This window comes from Sminthopsis crassicaudata, chromosome 2 (genome assembly GCF_048593235.1).
Source record: "Sminthopsis crassicaudata isolate SCR6 chromosome 2, ASM4859323v1, whole genome shotgun sequence".
Classification (NCBI taxonomy): Eukaryota; Metazoa; Chordata; class Mammalia; order Dasyuromorphia; family Dasyuridae; genus Sminthopsis; species Sminthopsis crassicaudata.
In genome coordinates this window covers 475,317,564-475,337,049 of record NC_133618.1, presented here as the reverse complement: position 1 = coordinate 475,337,049, position 19,486 = coordinate 475,317,564, and the positions used below count along the sequence as shown (strand labels likewise).

The 19,486-nt window shown below is 37.1% G+C and overlaps 1 protein-coding gene across 1 annotated transcript in view; it reads left to right on the top strand.

Annotated features, from left to right (window-relative positions):
• The first annotated feature begins 1,822 nt into the window (after positions 1-1,822).
• Positions 1,823-19,486, top strand: part of DPY19L3 (dpy-19 like C-mannosyltransferase 3) — a 100,693-nt gene continuing 83,029 nt past the window's right edge. The window contains exons 1-3 of the mRNA XM_074293247.1: positions 1,823-2,315; positions 17,711-17,853; positions 19,235-19,368. Coding sequence (XP_074149348.1) covers positions 17,751-17,853; positions 19,235-19,368 — 237 coding nt within the window. The 5' untranslated portion in view covers positions 1,823-2,315; positions 17,711-17,750. The remainder of the gene's footprint in view (positions 2,316-17,710; positions 17,854-19,234; positions 19,369-19,486) is intronic.

The window sequence follows — 19,486 nt, the reverse complement described above, 5'->3', positions numbered from 1 at the left end:
AAATATGATACAGGGGAAATCAGTTGAACAAGACCTTAAAAATGAGGATTTCCCATGATCATAGGACTTCAGAGCTGAGGAGGGTCCTGTATTATTTTTTAAACTAATTCCTACATTTTACAGTGTAAAAAACAGAAGCTTCAGAAGGAAAAACGACCTTTCCCGAAGTCACACAGGTAATAGGTAATAAGTGACAGACAGAATTTTTAACTCATTCCTCTAATTCCAAATCCTGTGCTTTTCACACTATACCCATCAGTGGTCCTCAAACTTTTTAAATAGGGGCCAGTTCACTGTCCCTCAGTCTGTGGGAGGGCCCGACTATAGTAAAAACAAAATCTCACACTCTGTGTCCGCCCCTCAGCCCATTTGCCATAACCCAGCGGCGGCATAAACTTTGAGAACCCCTGAACTAGATGGTCTAAAACTGTATTCCAGGTACAGGAGAAAGCTTGAGCCAAAACAGGAGAGGAGTCATTTATAGGATCATAAATCTAGGTCTAAAAGGAACTTTAGTAGCTGATGCCCTCTTTTTAACAGATGAGGAAACTGAGGCCCAGGGAATACGTGCGAAGTCTAAGGTCACAGGAGCAGTCATGGGTAGGGACAGGATTTGGACCCAGGTTGTAATCCAAGGGGACTGTGAGAAACAGCATTGAGTACAGCATGACTTGAAGGCCTGTAAGTGAAGAAAGTAATCTGAAATAAGGCTAGAAAGGGATTAAATTGTGCAGATCGGAACACCAGACTGATGAATTTGTACTTCATCTGTCAGGAAATAGCGAGCAGAAGGTTCTGGAGCTTGTTTTGGAGCAGGAGGGCGGCACACTGTGGGAACTGTTCCTTAGGCGTTTTGGCAATTGTGTTAAAGACGGACAGGAGGAGGTCCAGACCTTAGGAGCCTATCTTCCCACAGACATTAGAACACCCGGAGATATAAAAGCCTGCATTCTAAGAGAGAACCGGGCAATGAAAGCCTTCACTTACAGTTCTTTGCCCTACCCTGGGTCTAATAATAAATGGTGATTGAATGAAATTTTAGATGTTCTGACCCAAGAATCACCACTCAGCACGATTCCCGAGACAAGCCGCTTGTTAAGCTCCTACTACGTGCCAGAGGGAACAAAGCAGAAGCCGCCCCCTGCCCTGGAATTCACATCCAATTTAGAGGGGACTACAGTCCACAGGGACGCGGGTAGATACACACAGAGTAAAAACTAAGTGATGTGGCCGGGGGGGGGGGGGGGGGGAGGGAAGGAGGAGGGGGGGAGCGCGAGCCCAGGTAAGGATCAGGAAAGGCCCGGGATAAGTGATGGCGTGTGAGCAGAGCTTGAAAACTTGGGCCGGTTCTGCTCCGCACCAGAACTGAGTGAGGGCTGGTGGTGGGAGGCCCGGCCCCCGGGGCCCTCCATCCCTTCGTGTCCGCAGCGAAGTCAAGCTAGCTTCCCGCCCGCGGCCTCCCTCCGGATACCCGCTCCTACTCCCCCTGCAGAGGCCGAGACCCTCATCCGGGCCCTCGCTCCAAGAGGGTACGGCAGCAACTATAAAGACCTCGGGAAAGCAAAAGGACCGTCCCAGGACTGGGAAGAAAAAGGGCAGCAGCTTCCTCCCCAGGCCCCAGCGCCCAGGCTCGCGACTGGGGCTGCGCGAGCTGGGGGCGGGGCTCCTGGAGATGAATAGCAGTGCTGCGGCCCTATCTCCACTGCCACAGCTGCTGCAGAGGCACCGCCCCCTCCCGCCCACCTCGGTGATTGGTCGCCTCTTCATTCATTGCCGCCTCTCTTTTCCCTCACAGTCCTCACACCCTCCCACCCAGGCTCCCCCCAACCTCGGCCCCCCTGTTCTCCACCGTGTTGCACATAGCTGCCTCATTCTCCCCTTCTCCCTCCCCTTCCTCCTCCGGTTCCTCCTCCCTCGTCCTCCGCCCCTTCCCTTCTGGGTGACTCTAAGCCATCTGCGGTGGCGAAGGGGACCGGAGGCGTTACTGGGGTGCGCGGCGTGAGGGGCGTGAGGAGGGTGTGCGAAGGGTGAGTGTGGAAGTGTGAGTAGGCGCCTCTGTCCGCGACACCGCTTCTTTGCGGGCTCCTCGCCGCCGGGCTTGTGTAGCCGTGTGTGTGAGTGTGTGTGTGTGTGTGTGTGTGTGTGTGTGTGTGTGTGTGTGTCCCCTTTCCTGCCCCTTTCCTCCCCGCCCCCGGCACCGCTGAGCCCGGAGCTGGGACCGGCCAAGTCCGAGAAGACCCGTCGCCAACTCCTGCCGCTGCCCAGGACTGTCGCTTCCCACCGACGGCGAAGAGGTGACTCTCGTGCCGGGCTGGGTGAGTGCCCTGCTGTGCTGTGTTTCGGGAGAACGGCGGGGAGGGTCACGAAGCCACGCACAGTTGTGTCTGTGTTTTGTTCTGGCGGCCCCGCGCGTCGTGGGCCCCCTCCTGCCCTAGTGGCCCTTGTCCCCCACCCCCACCCCGTGGTGCAAGCAGCCTCTGCGGGGGGTGGGCCTCCAGGGGCCACTGAACCGCTATGGATGCAAAACTAGCTTTGACAGTAGCATTGTGCCGGAGATTTCATGAGGGTTCGAGGGAATGGCAGAATCTGGGCTTGAGCTTGTTGCCCAAGAGTATAGTAAGCATCTGACAGAGAGTGAGTCTGAGAGTGTGTGTGTGTGTGTGTGTGTGTGTGTGTGTGTGTGTGTGTGTGTGTGTGTGACAGTGTGTGTGTGTGTGTGAGTGAGTGTGAGTGAGTGTGAAAGAGTGTGCGTGTCAGTGTGTGTATGAGTGTGTGAGAAAGTGTGAGTGTGTGAGTGTGTGTGAAAGAGTGCGTGTCAGTGTGTGATTATATGTGTGAGAGTGTGTGTGAAAGAGTGTGTGTGTGAGTATATGAAAAAGTGTGTGTGAGTGTGTGTGTCAGTGTGTGTGTTGGGGGGGTGATGTCAGGACTTGGCCCTGGGATTATCTCCCTCCTCCCCCCCCCCCCAGAGTATGTAGCAAGTGTCTTGTGTGTTTGGAAGGGTAGTGGGGGTGCTGGGGGGCCGAGAGCGCTGTTAGGATTTGGGTTTGGGATTCTTGCCCTAGAGTGTAGCTGGCGTCTTAGTGTGTGTTGAGGTGGTGGTGCTGGGGGCGGGGCGTTGTTAGGGTTTGGGCTTGAGATTGTGTCCCCAGAGTAGTCGGTGCCTTTTATATTGTGTGTGTGTGTGTGTGTGTGTGTGTGTGTGTGTGTGTGTGTGTGTATGTGTTTGTGTGTGTGGGGGTGGATTTTGTCAGAATCTGGGTTTGAGATTGTTGCCCCAGAGCAGGAGGTGTCTTTGGACACGACTCTCACATACCAACGTTGTAGATATTTGCTATATAGAGGAAATAAACATGTAAAGTATATAAAGTATCGTTTTTCCATAGTAGTGTTTTATGGTACCCAGTTAAAAACAAAACACGGTACCCTGTAGCACCCACTTATTTTGCAGAAGAAAAATGATTATTTTACAACTGGGGGCGGTTGGAGGTGGGGTAGCCTTAGAATAGCATGAATTTGATGTTTGTGATTTTAAATACAACATTAATAAAAATTTTGCATACACTTGTATATAACCTGATGTGTATTTAATTATACAGATGTAAAAAAATGTAGTGTCCCCAAAGTCTTAGTGCACTTTTAAGCTGAGAACTGCACTAAGACTTTTGGGATACTCTGTATATGAGTGCACTGTGTTTAATCAAATCAAGCAAATGGGGAGAGGGGGATATGATGTTATGTTCAAAGGGACAGGTTTTTTAAAAATCCTTAAGAATGATTGCAGTTATTTTGCTTCCCCTTAATTTTATTACTTTTTGTTTGACAAAAGAGCTTTTCGTCTTATATTGAGTTTATCTGACGATTGTTTTATTCTGTTCTTTAATATTTTATGTATTGTTAGTGTTTATTTAAAGTTCTTTTCCTTTCCTAGAACAGAAAGTCTATTGGATTGGTAATTTTCATGTAAGACTGATATACTTCCTTGCAGGATTAACATGTGTAATATTTGACCCTACAATAAGTACATTTACACAGAGTAAATTACTTACCTTTGTAGTATGAGTTCACTAACTTTGTGGGATGAATTCGCCTTTTCAGTCTATTAGGATATTCTTATTAAATTATGGATAAAATTAAGCTCATTATTCCACTATTCTAAAATATTAAGTAGCTGTCTGGTGCAGTAACGATTTTAGAAAATTTAGGATCTTCTCTGCTTTTTCCAGTCACAATAACTTGATAAATTGATGTCTTGAAATCACAAGCAGGGACCAGGACTGTCTATGGTAGTGACCCTTGACCATTATTACTCTTTAATTCAAATTAATATACCTTACATATGTACAGGATGATTATAGTGGTTTTTGTTATTCTTTAAATGCCTCCCATGAACAGTACTAGATGCATATACAAAATATAGACATAACATCTGGCCCCTGACCCAAAGGAGAGTATATATCTAATAGGATAAAACAAGGCCAAGGCACATAACTCTTACACCTGTTATAGTGTAAAATATATAAGAGAGGTCCAAAATAAGTAGTATCAGTGATTTGAGAAAAGAGAGATTCATTGAACCTAGAATAGTGAGGGAAAACAGAGAAGGCAGCACCTGAACTGGGACTTGAAAGAAGGAAAGAATTTGAACAGTTAAAGATGTGCAGGTGGCATGGGAACATAATGCTCAAAGGTATAGATGGCATACAAGATTGGGAAATGGCAAGTAGTTCACAGGTGGAACAGAGTATGTGAATAGTAGGTATCTACAATAATATTGAAAATGTAGGTTGTAGCCAAATTACAGACGTTTAAAAATTGAATTTAGGAGTTGTATTTTATTGCCTAGGAATGAGGAACCCCTGAAGGTATTTGAATAGGAGAATAATGGGGTCAGATTTTGCTTTGCAAATGACAAATACTCTGGCGGCAATACTGTGGTTGGATGGATGGATGGATTGTAAAGGAGAACAATTTGGAAGCTATAAGGTAAACTAGGTAGGAGTTAAAGAGGCCCTGAACTAAAACTCTAGTAGTAGAAGTAGAAAAAAGAGGGTACTTCCAGACAAGAGAATCGCTAAGGGTTTAACAGCTGATTAGGATCATGCCTTTGGAGTTGGAAGAAACCTTAGAAGTAATCTAGTTGCAATTCCCTTTTACAAGGGGAAACTGACAGCAAGAGAGGAGGATAAGTCATTGATAAATCTGAGACTTCATGTTTTAGTAATTTGAAGAATGGAAAAAATTAGGGAAGTTAGAGGAAAAGACAAGTTTTGGGAGGAAGATAATGAATTCAAATTTAAGTCAACATCCAATCTGCTTCTGCATAGATGTCCTCACTAAAATCCTTTCCAGTAGGCAAGTTAAAATGAAATATTGTAAAACCAAGGGAAGAATGATGAGGCTGGAGTCCTTAGTACCCAAATTTAGGATTCTGAAGCAGGACTATTGTTCTGTTGCACTGACTGGGTAATGCCATAGAATAATCAAAGGAGCCATGAAAAGAGTGATTAAAGAAAGATGTAGGAGAAAATTCTAGGAAATAAAGTGAGTATTAGAAAGGGGTAAATAAGAATATCCTGTAAGAGATCTGGGAGAATGAACTAAAGAAATAGCTTTTAGACTTAGCAATATGAAGATCATTGGTGATTTTGGAAAATAATGATTTCTATAGAGCTGTGAGGATAAAGGGTTGAATAGTGGACGTATATGATAACTTTTAGGGACAAACTTTTAGTGTGATTTTCTAATAGAACACAATCATATTTAATGGTTAGATTTAATAGTGATAAATGCAAAATCATATCGTTGGATTCTAAAGTACAATATGAGAAAGGCATAGGTAAGTATAATATATTTGAAAAAGATTTGGATTTTTTGTGGATTAAAAATTCATTGGGAGTTAGCAGTATGACAGTTAAGAGAAACCCAGATGTTCCGGAGATAATAGTTCTGCTGTTCAGTACTCTGATCTAGTCTAACACATCTAGAATAGTGTATTAAATTCTGGATGCTACATTTTAGGAAGGACATTGATAAGCCAGAGAATGTTTATAAGAAGGCAACCATATGGTGGTAAAGGACATGAAGATCAAGTTATATGAACATTAGGTGAAAGAACTTGAAATATTTAACTTGGAGAAGAGAATAAATAGTTAGTGGGGCTGTAATAGCTACTTTCAAATATTTGAAGGGCCCTCACTTGGAAGAGGAATAAATACATTTAGTCCAGAAGGCAGATTTAAGTGTATTGGCAAATTTATGCTTAATGAAGTTTAAAAAAAAACAACAACAGAAAAACAACTCCTAGCAATTAAAGTTATTCAAAAGTAGAACAGACCATCTTGTGAGATTAGGTACTTTAATACTGGATATCTTCAGGAAAAGAAAGACTGGATAATAATTTTCAAAGCATCTCCTAGAAGGGAAAAAATGGCCTCAGCTGTCTCTTCTATATCTTAAATAGCGATACGAAATAGCTATATCTGATAAAATGTTATTGTTCTGAAATACTAATCAGAATATATTTTGTCAAGTGTTTTCTATATGTTCAACATTGTGCTAGGTACTCCAAGAAACACAATTTTGCCCTCAAAGAATGTATGATCCAGTTGGGGAGAATTTTTTAAACATCCTTGTATCTCTCAGAGTGCTTTAGGATACTAGGTGCTCAGTGTGTACACACACACACACACACACACACACACACACACACACACACACAAACATAGCTGGCATTTGTGAAGACATATTTATATATCTATAAATTTATATATATATATATATATACATATATATATATATATATATTTCTCAAATTCCATCCATTTTCCAGTAGATATCTATATGAATGAAGCATGGAACAATCATAATAATTGACATAAAGCATTTTAAAGTTTACAAAGTATTTTATTTCATTTGACCTCACAATAACTTTATGAAGTAGATATAGGTATTAGAATCTCCATTTTATAGATAAGAAAATTGAAGGTAAGAGGTTAAGTGACATGCTCTGAGTAATTCAGCTAATAAAAATCAAAAGTAGCATTTAAAACTGTCTTTTTGACTTCCAACTCTAGCACTCTCCATTATTTCAATTCAATAGACATTAATACTTGCCGTGAACACAATACTATGTTAGTCATTGAGGGGATGGAGAAGAATACAAAGTTGAATAAAACAGTCCCTTCTCTCAAGGAACTTGGAGTTCACTTGCAGAAATGACAGATACGCAGATGATTAATTTTTTATAAAGCTTTTTATTTTCAAGATAGTTTTCAGCATTCTCCCTTACAAAACCTTGTGTTCCAAATTTTTTTTATCCCTCCCTTCCCTTTATTCCCTCCCCTAGATGACAAGTAATCCAATATAGGTTAAACTTGTGCAATTCTTCTATAAATATTTCTACAATTATCTTGCTGCACAAGAAAAATCAGATCAAAAAAGGAAAAAATGAGAAAGGAAATAAAATGCAAGCAAATAACTACCCCAAAAAAGTGAAAATATTATGTTGTGATCTGAACTCAGTCCCCAGTCCTCTTTTTGGATGCTGATGGCTCTCTTCCTCACAAAGCCATTATAACTGGCCTGAATCATCTCGTTGTTGACAAGAACCATATCAAGAGGCAGGTAGGTGGCACGGTGGGTAAAGTACCAGCTTTGAGGTCAGGAGGATCTGAGTTCAAATTTGGCCTCAGACCTTTAACACTTCCTAGCTGTGTAATCCTGGGCAAATCACTTAACTCCAATTGCCTCAGGGAAATAAAAACAACTACAACAACAACAAACTCACATCCATTAGTATAATCTTGCTTCTTGCTATGTACAGTGTTCTCTTGGTTCTATTCACTTTACAGTTTATGTCTCTCCAGGCCTTTCTGAAATCATCCTGCTGATTGTTTATTATAGAATAATATAGCACTCATATACCATAACTTATTCAGCTATTCTTCAACTGATGGGCATTCACTCAGTTTGCAGTTCCTTGCCACTACAAAAAGTCATACAGATGACTATAACATGTGCCAGAGATATAAGTAGAAGGGAGATGGGGTAGAAATAATTTTCAGCTTTTGATATCAAAGATTTCATAAATGAGTTTAAGCTTGAAAGATGGCGAAGATCTAGCTTGGGTAGACATTCTGGGCCCACAGGACAATCTGTATGTAGGTATAGAAGCAGAATTCAGCAAATCATACTTGTTTCACAGTAAGCAGACCTGTCTAATTACATATAGAAAAGAGAAGTAATGAGAGTTTTTAAAATTTAAAGTTTTCAAGATTAGAATATTCCATTTAAGCTTTCATTTTAAGTTTGGGAATGTTTAATGTTTGAGAAACCAGCTCACTAATGCCCAGTAACAAAGGTAAGTAGTTTGCATTCTTTTAGATATATGGCATTCAGGGGATGCTGATAGCCAAATTATTATGGATTTAATGTAGAAAAACTAGCACTTTAGAAGGCTCACTTAAAGCCATTTTTGTTTCCAGGAAGAATTTTTACTCATTAAAGCTTTTTATTTTCAAAACATATGCATGGACAATTTTTCAACATTGATCCTTGCAAAACCTTTTTTTTCCCCAAATTTCCCACCCCTTCCCTCCCCTAGATAGCAAGTAATTTAATATATGTTAAACATGTTAAAATATATGTATACATATTTATATAATTATTTTGCTGCATAAGAAAAAATCAAATCAAAAAGGAAAAAATGAGAAAAAATGCAAACAACAAAAAGAGTGAAAATGTAAAGCCATTTTCTTACAAATTGTTTATTAAAGAGTTGACTAAAACAGGTTCTTTTATTATTGTCATTCTCTTGGATGAAATTATTGAATGTGTCTATGATTTATTGTTTCATCCACTCATTCTTTAGGAATAGAATATTTGGTTTCCGATTTATTTTTTAATCTATTTTTCCTTAACCCTTCATTATCTGTAGTTTTTATTCTATCATGATATGCATTTACTATTTTTACCTTTCGGCATTTGGTTTTGAGGTTTTTATGCCCTAATACATGGTCAATTTTTGCACAGGTTCCATTTACTACTGAGAAAAAAGTATATTCCTTTCTGTCTCTGTTCAGTTTTTTCCAAAGGTAAACTAACTTTTCTAAAATTCTATTTACCTCCTTAAATTCTTTATTATTTATTATTTATTTTGTGGTTCAGTTTAGTTCTGAGAGAACAAGATTGAGATCCCCCACTAGTATAGTTTTGCTGTCTAATGCTTCTTGAAGCAATCTTAACTTCTCTAGGAATTTGAATGCTATTGTGTTTGATGCATATATGTTTAGTATTGATATTACTTCATTATCTATGATACTCTTTAGAAAAATATAGCTTCCTTCCTTATCTTTTTTAATTAGATCTATTTTTGCTTTGGCTTGATCTGAGATCAGGATTGCTACCCCTGTTTTTTAATTTCATTTGAAGCAAAATTGATTCTGCTCCAAGCTTTTACCTTTACTCTAAATGTATCACTCTTCTTTAAATGTGTTTCTTGTGAACAACACATTGTAACCGATTCTGGCTTTTAATCCAGTCTGCTATCTGCTTTTGAGAATGTTGGGAGAATTCATCCCATTCACATTTACAGTTAAAATTACTAACTGCACTTCCCATCATCTTATTTTTCCTTCCCCCCCCAATTAAATTTTTCTTATTTCCTTTCTCCTTTCCCTTCTCCCCAATGTTTTGCTTCTGACCAATACCTCTCTCAAACTGTCCTCCTCTTTTACAGCTCCTCCCCCTTTCTTATCCCTTTCCACTTCTACTTCTGTTTTCCCTTCTATTACCCTCCTCCTTTCCTCTCCTTCTTAGCTATAGGGTGAGACAAGTTTGTGAAACTAAATTCTCTCTATGAGCCAAATCCAAAGGAGAGTAGGATTCACACAATGCATATCCTGCTCCCTTCTTTCCCTCAATTGTATTAGGGTTTGGGTTGTGGTTTTTTTTTTTTTTTTTTTTTTTTTTGTCTCTTTTTCAGATATAATTTACCCTACTTTATCTCCTTTTTCCTCTTCTTCTAGTACAATCCCCTTTCTTCTCATTTCTTTTTTATATCATCACAATAAAATCAAATTATACCTATACCCTCTAAGTATGCCTATAACAGAGATACAGTTCTCAAGAGTTAATTATATCATCTTTCCATATAAGGGTATAAACTTTTTAACTTTTAAAAGAAAGTTAGTTTTTCTTTTCTTTTCTTTTCTTTTTTTTTTTACAGTTTTATCCTTCTTTTGAGTTCTACATTTGTTTTTTATTTTTATTTTTTACTTTATTGATGTCTATATTCTTTTTTTGTTTGTTTTTTATTAATTTTTATAATTATAACATTTTCTTTGACAGTACATATGCATAGGTAAATTTTTTTTTTTTTACAACATTATCCCTTGTACTCCCTTCTGTTCCGAGTTTTTCCCCTCCTTCCCTCCACCCCCTCCCCCAGATGGCAGGCATTCCCATACATATTAGTATATCTTAGGTACAATATATATGTGCAGAACAGAATTTTGTTGTTGTTGTTGTTGTTGCAAAGGAAGGATTGTATTCGCAAGGTAAAAGTAATCTGGGAAGAGAAATAAAACAAAACAAAACAAAACAAAAAAACAATGCACACAGTTTACACTCATTTCCCAGTATTCCTTTTCTGGATGTAGCTGATTCTGTCCATCATTGATCAATTGGAATTGGATTAGCTCTTCTCTATGTTGAAGATATCCACTTCCATCAGCATACATCCTCATACAGTATCATTGTTGAAGTGTAAAATGATCTTCTGGTTCTGCTCGTTTCACTTAGCATCAGTTGATGTAAGTCTCTCCAAGCCTCTCTGTATTTCTCCTGTTGGTCATTTCTTACAGAACAATAATATTCCATAACCTTCATATACCATAATTTACCCAACCTAATTGATGGACATCCATTCATCTTCCAGCTTCTAGCCACTATGAAAAGGGCTGCCACAAACATTTTGGCACATACAGGTCCCTTTCCCTTCTTTAGTATTTCCTTGGGATATAAGCCCAATAGTAGTATGGCTGGGTCAATGGGTATGCACATTTTGATAACTTTTTGGGCATAATTCCAGATTGCTCTCCAGAATGGTTGGATTCTTTCACAACTCCACCAACAATGCCTTAGTGTCCCAGTTTTCCCACAGCCCCTCCAACATTCATCGTTATTTGTTCCTGTCATCTTAGCCAATCTGACAGGTGTGTAATGATATCTCAGAGTTGTCTTAATTTGCATTTCTCTGATCAATAGTGATTTGGAACACTCTTTCATATGAGTGGAAATAGTTTTAATTTCATCATCTGAAAATTGTCTGTTCATATCCTTTGACCATTTATCAATTGGAGAATGGCTTGATTTCTTATAAATTAAAGTCAATTCTCTGTATATTTTGGAGATGAGGCCTTTATCAGAACCTTTAACTATAAAAATGTTTTCCCAATTTGTTACTTCCCTTCTAATCTTGTTTGCATTAGTTTTGTTTGTGCAGAAACTTTTTAATTGGGGTAATCAAAATTTTCTATTTTGTGATCAATAATGGTCTCTAGTTCTCCCTTGGACACAAACTCCTTCCTCCTCCACAAGTCTGAGAGGTAAACCATCCCATGTTCCTCCAATTTATTTATGATTTCCTTCTTTATGCCTAAATCTTGGACCCATTTTGATCTAATCTTAGTATGTGGTGTTAAATGTGGGTCCATGCCTAGTTTCTGCCATACTAATTTCCAGTTTTCCCAGCAGTTTTTGTCAAACAATGAATTCTTATCCCAAAATTTGGGATCTTTGGGTTTGTCAAACACTAGACTGATATTTTTATTCACTATCTTGCCCTGTGAACCTAACCTATGCCATTGATCAATTAGTCTATTTCTTAGCCAATACCAAATGGTTTTGGTAACTGTTGCTTTATAATATAGTTCTAGATCAGTTACAGCTAGACCACCTTCATTTAATTTTTTTTTTCATTACTTCCCTTGAAATTCTTGACCTTTTGTTGTTCTATATGAATTCTGTTGTTATTTTTTCTAGGTTATTTAAATAGTTTCTTGGGAGTCTGATTGCTATAGCACTAAATTAATAGATTAGTTTAGGGAGTATTGTCATCTTAATTATATTCGCTCGGCCTATCCAAGAGCACTGAATGTCTTTCCAATTATTTAAATCTGACTTTATTTTTGTGGCAAGTGTTTTGTAATTTTGCTCATATAATTCCTGGGTCTTCTTTGGTAGATATATTCCCAAATATTTTATACTATCGACCGTTATTTTGAATGGAATTTCTCTTTGTATCTCTTGCTGTTGGATTGTGTTGGAAATGTACAAAAATGCTGAGGGAGTTCTATATTTGAAGATCAGATTTTCTGTTCAGCTCTGGTCTTTTCATCAGAAATAAATGAAATTCACCTGTTTCATTGAATGTCCATTTTTTTCCCCTGAAAGATAATGCTTAATTTCATGGGGTAGTTGATTGTTGGCTGCAATATAAGTTCCTTTGCCTTTCAGAATGTCAGATTCCATGCCTTTTAAAGTAGAAGCTGCTAGGTCCTGTGTAATCATGATTGTGGCTTCTCCATATTTAAATTGTTTCTTTTTGGCTGCTTATAATATTTTCTCCTTGATCTGACATCTGAAATTTAGCTACAATATTTCTTGAAGTTTTCAGTTTGGGGTTTCTCTCAAAGGTGATTGGTGGATTCTTTCAATGGCTATTTTACTTTCTGGTTCTAGGACATCAGGGCAGTTTTCCTTGATGATTTCCTGAATTTCCTGTTTAGATTTTTTTTCATCATGATTTTCAGATAATCCAATAATTCTTAGATTGCCTCTTCTGGATCTATTTTCCATGTCAGTTGTTTTTCCAATGAAGTAGTTTACATTTTCTTCCATTTTTTTCATTTTTTTTTAGTTTTGTTTGACTGATTCTTGATGTCTCATAGAGTCATTCACTTCCATTTGTTCAATTCTAATTTTTAGTAAATTATTTTCTTCAGTTAGGCATTTTATTTCCTTTTACACTTGGCCATTTGGACTTTTAAATTAGTTGTTTTATTCATTGGTGGGTTTTTTTTTTATTTGTTTGTTTCACAAATTCTATTTTTCAGTGAATTGGTTTCTTTTCCCATTTCATCAAATCTATTTTGTAAGAAGTTTTATGCTTTTTTCATTTTGCTAAATCTATTTTTAAAAGCGTATTTTTCAGATAATTTCTGTTTCTTTTTCCAAACTCTCCTGCAAAGTTCTCATTTCCTTTCCCTACTTTTTTAAGATCCTTTTTTTTTTCATTTTTTCAAGAGAGTCTTGTGAGATGGAAACCAACTTATATTACCTTTTGAGGCTTCATCTGGAGATGATTTGCTTTTAGTTCCTCAGGATTTGAGATCTGTTCTTCTTGGTCTCCATAAAAGTTACCTATAGTCAGAGCCCTTTTTGCTTTTTTGTCCATTTTAAAAAGTTTGGTTCTGCTCTTAGGGCAAAGTGGAGATTGTACCAAGCTTCCTCTACAAGGGACAGCAGCATCACGGTGCCCTGGGGCCAGTGCTGCTGACTTCCTTCCTTCCTGTGCTAGGGGGATGTGGCCAAATCCCTTGTTATTCTGGGATTCAGGGGCTCAGTGCCTTTTATAGTTGTGTGATGTCTCACTGCCACTGGCTTCTAAACCAGGATAGAGTAGCCAATGCTGTTGTATTTTGGCTAAGAGCCTCCCAGTAGATTCCAGCCAACTTGGAATTACCCTGGGTCCCTGTTGATGGAAACAGGTATTTTCTGAAGTTCTTTCAAAATATCTTCTGCTAGAAATTAGTTATTTGTGTATTCTGTCATTCCAAATCCAGTTCAGAGACTTGATCTAGTGTTGATCTGAGGGAAACCAGGAAGAGCTCAAAGGCCTGTCTACACTCTACCATTTTGGCTTTGACCCTGGATCAAAGAAAGTAGTGGCAAAAGTGTGATTGCATATTAACATATACTGAAGTGAGAAAATTAAGAAATAGAATAGGAAAAAGCATGGATGAAAACAGAAAAAAGGAAAAGATGTTGTTATTAGAGTATTCCATAGACTACCTAAATAGAAAGAAAAAATAGAGTTGGAGCTTGGGAAATAGACTGAGCCTTATATAGTAATGATGGGGAAATTCAATTATCTGGATTTCTGCTGAAACTTTATCTTTGCCCCAAATCATTTCTTTATTTGCCTTAATGGTAATTTAATCTTCCAAAAAGTGAAATCCAACAAGGGAAAATTCTGGATCTGGATGTTCTGGATCTGAAGCTTACTAATAATGAGAAACTCTTTGCTGGTGTGGAGATGATGGGAACTTTGAAGGGAAGTGACCATTCATTCCATTGCAGTATTTGTGAATTAGTAGAAGACAAACCAGTGGCTAGTCTGACATGTAACTTATACTTTGGGAGAAGAAATTTCAAAGTATTCAAAGAAAGCATAGGTAAGATCCTATGTACTAGGGAAGTTGACTCAGGAGGCATAAGAAATTTTCAGGAAAGAATTTCCAAAAGCATAGAGAAAAATAATTCTGTTCAAAAGGAAAACTGTCTCTTTGGATAGGAAATTCATCAACCAACTTAGAATTATAAAATAAATGTATCCTATAAGATTATTGTGATGAGTACTAACAGAGTGAACTGAGACCAGTATGGAGAGATAAAGCCAAAACAAAGAAAAACAAAAAAACAAAAAACAAAAACAAAACAATTTTTAAAGACTTTTTGTAAGCTGTCTTGGGAAAAAGAGAAGGATCAAAAAAGAACTAGTACCAATGCTTAGGTAAGTAGATTGTTGGTAGCCAACAATGAAGAAAAAAATAGGAGTTAAACTCTTACTTTATTTCTGTTTTCTTTGCCAAAAATAATAACTTCTGGACCAGAAAGGTCTAGAACAAATGTGACCAATAGGGAATTGATAATCTAGAGAAGTAGGGAAATAGTAAAAGAAGCACCTAGCTTTTAATGAATTCATGTCACTAATTTCAGATGAACTATACATCCTTATGTATTCATAAAACTAAAAATGTGTTTGTTAAGTCATTTTGCAGTTTTTTGAAAAATCAGATATAATAAGAAAGAGACTACAGAAACAGAGAAAGGGTGGTTGATTTTCAAAGAAAGCAAGAGAATACATTTAGAAAACTTTGAGTCAATAAGTTTGATTTTGATTTCTGGAAAAATTCTAACGTGTTATTAAAAGAACAAAAAGGATAGTTAGTGAACATTTAGAAAAGGAAGCAAAGATCCCCAAGAACCAACACAGCTTCGAGTATAGATAACATGAGACTTCTTTTTATGATACCATTGCTAGACTGATAGACTAGACATATGTGTTGTAGATATGGTTTACTTAAGATTTAGGCAAAGCATGTGATGAGGTTTCATAGTTTTTTTGTGTGGACAAGATGGAAAGAGAAAGTAGGCAGGGCAGCTAGGTGAATGGCATACTGGGCATGGAGTTGGGAATACTCTTGCTGAGTTCAAATCTGGCCTCAGATATTCATTGGCTGTGTGACTCTGGGGAAGTCACTTAACCCTGTTTGCCTCCTCATCTGTCAAATGAGTTGGAGAAGGAAATGACAGACTATCCCTGTATCTTTGCCAAGAAAAGCCAAATAGAGTCACTAAGAATAGGAGATGAGTGAAATATGACAAAGCAGCAAGCAAGTATACTCAAAGTGAAATGAGCTGGTAAAATGGCTAGACTCAAAAAGTCATTAATGGGCTGACGAGGGCATCCAGTGGAGTGCTTGGTTCAGTGAAGGTAAACTTAAAAAAATTAATGAGATGTATAAAAGTACAAATATAATGCTTATTTATTAAATTTTTAGCATGGAAAAAACTTTGAGGATAGCTAACACATTGAATGATTTTAAAAGATCATGAAAAGTTAGAATAGTAGATTGAATCTAGGGAGAAAATTGGTTCCATAAATCAACTTTACAAGTTTAAAATGAATAAGGTATGGCTGGACAGTGATTCTCACAAAGATCTTAGGCAGTTTAGTGAACTATAAAACTCAATGTGAATCAACAGTATAAAATAATTGTCAATAAAGTTATGCATAATGAGAGGCATTGGGTCTAGAAACAGGAAATGATAGAAAATAAGCATTTAAGTGTTTACCAGACTAGGTATCAGTGCCAAGGCCTAGAGATCAAAGAAAAATCCCTTTGCCCTTAAGGACCTTCCATTCTAATGAGGCAGACAGCTTGTAAATAATCTTGAGCCTGTGTTGTTCTAGTCTCTATATTTTAGGAAGGAAATGGCTGACCTACAATGTTTAGAAGATAGCTAGTACCTTGAGAGGTCTTGGAGTTTGAGAATCAGTTGAAGAAATTAGAAATGTTTAGCTGGGGAAAGAGGAGAGAAGTTGGGGGTATGAGAGCTCTGGATAGGAGTTGCAAGCACAGATTTAAGCTTAGCTGGGGAAAGAGGAGAGAAGTTGGGGGTATGAGAGCTCTGGATAGGAGTTGCAAGCACAGATTTAAGCTTGCTGTAGTGAAAGACTTCCTAACGATGAGAGCTATTCTGAAATGAAAGGGGATACCTCCCAGTGGGGGTTCTTCTTCAGTTGTGGCATTGGGTAGGATGTAGACAGACTGCTTGGTATATTTAGAAGGAATTCTGACCAAAGAATGGATTGGACTAGATGGCTTGGAAGGTCCTCTTTAATTCTTGAAATTTTGTGATTTTTGATTAGGATTGGTCTTGGGGAAAATTGTGAAGGAACTACCAATTTCTTTCCTCTCCATCTCCTCCCCTCACAACTTGTGGTAGAAATTTGGGTACAAATTAGAGAGAAAATATCTCTCTGACAGACTGATGAAAAAATTAGTTTTGACATGTAGTAATATCAAGGCACTCTCAACTTGTGCCAGTGTTTGGTGGCTACGTACTTGACTTAATTTAGGGCCATATTTGTTTCTGGTACATTTTTACTTTTTCATTTAACAAGCATTCATTCTCTCTTCCTTCTCCTATCCCCCCACTTGAAAATAAAGCAAAAAAGAAACAAAAATAAAGCAAACAAACATAGTAAAGCAAAACAAATTCCTATATTGATTATGTCCAAAAATGTATGTATTTTTCTGAGTCTTTAATCTATTGCCTCTTTGGCAATAGGTAGCCAGTATATTGATCCCCTGGAATCATGACTGGTCGTTGTATTGATCAGAGTTTTTTTTTTAATTAAAGCTTTTTATTTTCAAAACATATGCATGGATAATTTTCAATATTCACCCTTGAAAAACCTTGTGTCCAAATTTTCTCCTTCCTTTCCCCTACCCCCTAGACAGAAAGTAATGTTAAACATGTTAAATGTTTCTACATATATTTCCACAATTATCATGCTGCACAGAAAAGTCAGATCAAAATAGAAAAAAATGAGAAAGCAAAATGTAAGCAAATAACAACAAAAGTGAAAAAAACTGTGTTGTGTTCTACACTCAGTTCCCACAATATTCCTCTAGGTATAAATGGCTCTCTTCATCACAAGATCATTGGAACTGGCCTGAATCATCTCATTGTTGAAAAGAGCCAAGTCCATCATTATTGTTTATCAGAGTTCTTAAGGCTTTCAAAGTTGTATGTCTGGTATAGTTTTTAAAAGGGTTTAAGTTTACAGGTATACTGTTCAATAGTAATTTTGCTTACATGGACTGGATCATTTATTACTGTATTATTTGTGTAGAGATTGGTTTGAAGAAAAAAATGCATGAAAGTCTTACATCATGACAACTATCAGGCAGAGGAAAGAAATAAAAGTTGCAGAAGTTTATGAGGATAAAGCATCACAGGAGGAAGAGGAAGAATTGGAAAGACAATTGTTAACTGGTAGGTAATTTCAACAAACTCATATTAAAATATAAGCCTTTAATTGTACCTTGAGCATACAATCATTTAAGATTTTCATACTGCATTGTGTGGTGTCTTTCTTACAAAAGACTTTTAAAAGATGTAATGTTATTCACCAATAGATAGTTTATACAATGTGATATTCCATTTATTCATATGAATGATTAAGTCAACAAATCACTTCATTAATTCAATTATGACATTGCATTCAATTAAAGTTAAATTATATTTGAAGATGTACTTTATTCATTAAAACCTTTAAAAATATTTCCCTTATTGACTTCTCTAATGTTTAATATTTAAAAATATTTGTGTTGAACATTAAATCTAATGTGCTAAGAGGAAGGTCAGTGCTATATATAGTTTGTGTAACTGAGGTAAGTAAAGTACAAAGAAATTCTTCAAGGTCAGGCATTAAATGTACATTGAAGAGAACTTCATGAGTCTTGCAAGATTCATTTTTCTGAGTTCTAATCTGGCTTCACACTTACTATCTGTGTGATCCCGGGAAAGCCTTTAGTCTTGTATGCCTCAGTTTCCTCATCTGTCAAGTTAGCTGGAGAAAGAGTTGGCAAACCACTCCAGTATCTTTGCCAAGGAAACACCAGAGGAGTCAAGGAGAGTTGTATATGACTGAACAACAATAACAAATCTAAAATTCACCCTGTATTCAATGTAATAAATAGTATGAAAAAATTTAAAGCAGAACTTTAAATTTAGATTTGTGTTCAGTTATCATGTTTTCACCAAGATTGACAGATGTTCTAACACTCTCATGATTGTTTTGGTTACATATCTACCAGTCTTATATTCTGAAGAATATATACAAAATTTTTGCCAAATAATGAATGTAATTGATTCTTCTTTCATCATTTATCCTTCCAAAATTTTTGAGCATAGTGGAAGTCTTGTTGAAAAGGGAATAATGGGTACAAAAAATTGCAAAACAGCCTCAGTAGGCTTGATGTCAGGAAAAGCTTAACAATTAGTATTCCCAAAATTGGAATGGTGTGCCTCCAAAAGTGTTAGAGTCTAGATCCTTGGAATTCTGCATGCAAAAACTGAACTTATTGGACATAAATTATAGTGGGGATTAGTTTCATGTATAGATTGCACTGGCTCCTAAAGTCTCTTCCAACTCTAAAAGTTCTGTGATTTGGATTCTAATGCATTCACACAAATAATGAATATATTCCTCTTAACATATTGTAACCTTAATATTTTTCATTGGCTAATATATTACTTATTCTGTGCAGCTATAACATTTATAATTTTTTAAAATGCAATATAAACCTCAAACAAATTGCTATGAAAAGACTTCAAAAACTTAACTGAATTTTTTCTTCTTTGTAAAACAAAGTTTACAGTGGGAAAGGATTATGGAAAATTCTATCCTTAACGATTGGTGGAACTATTGGCCTTTGCATTGGATTTCTTACTTCTGTCTACCTTGCTACTTTACATGAAAATGATTTATGGTTTTCTAACATTAAGGTAAGATGTTTCAATTAATTATTGAACAATTATTTTCTCAGAAAATATAAGAAAAACTGAAAAATTCTGAATATTTACAGCATGGTTCTTGCAAGGTATCTATTCTTAATAAATCCAT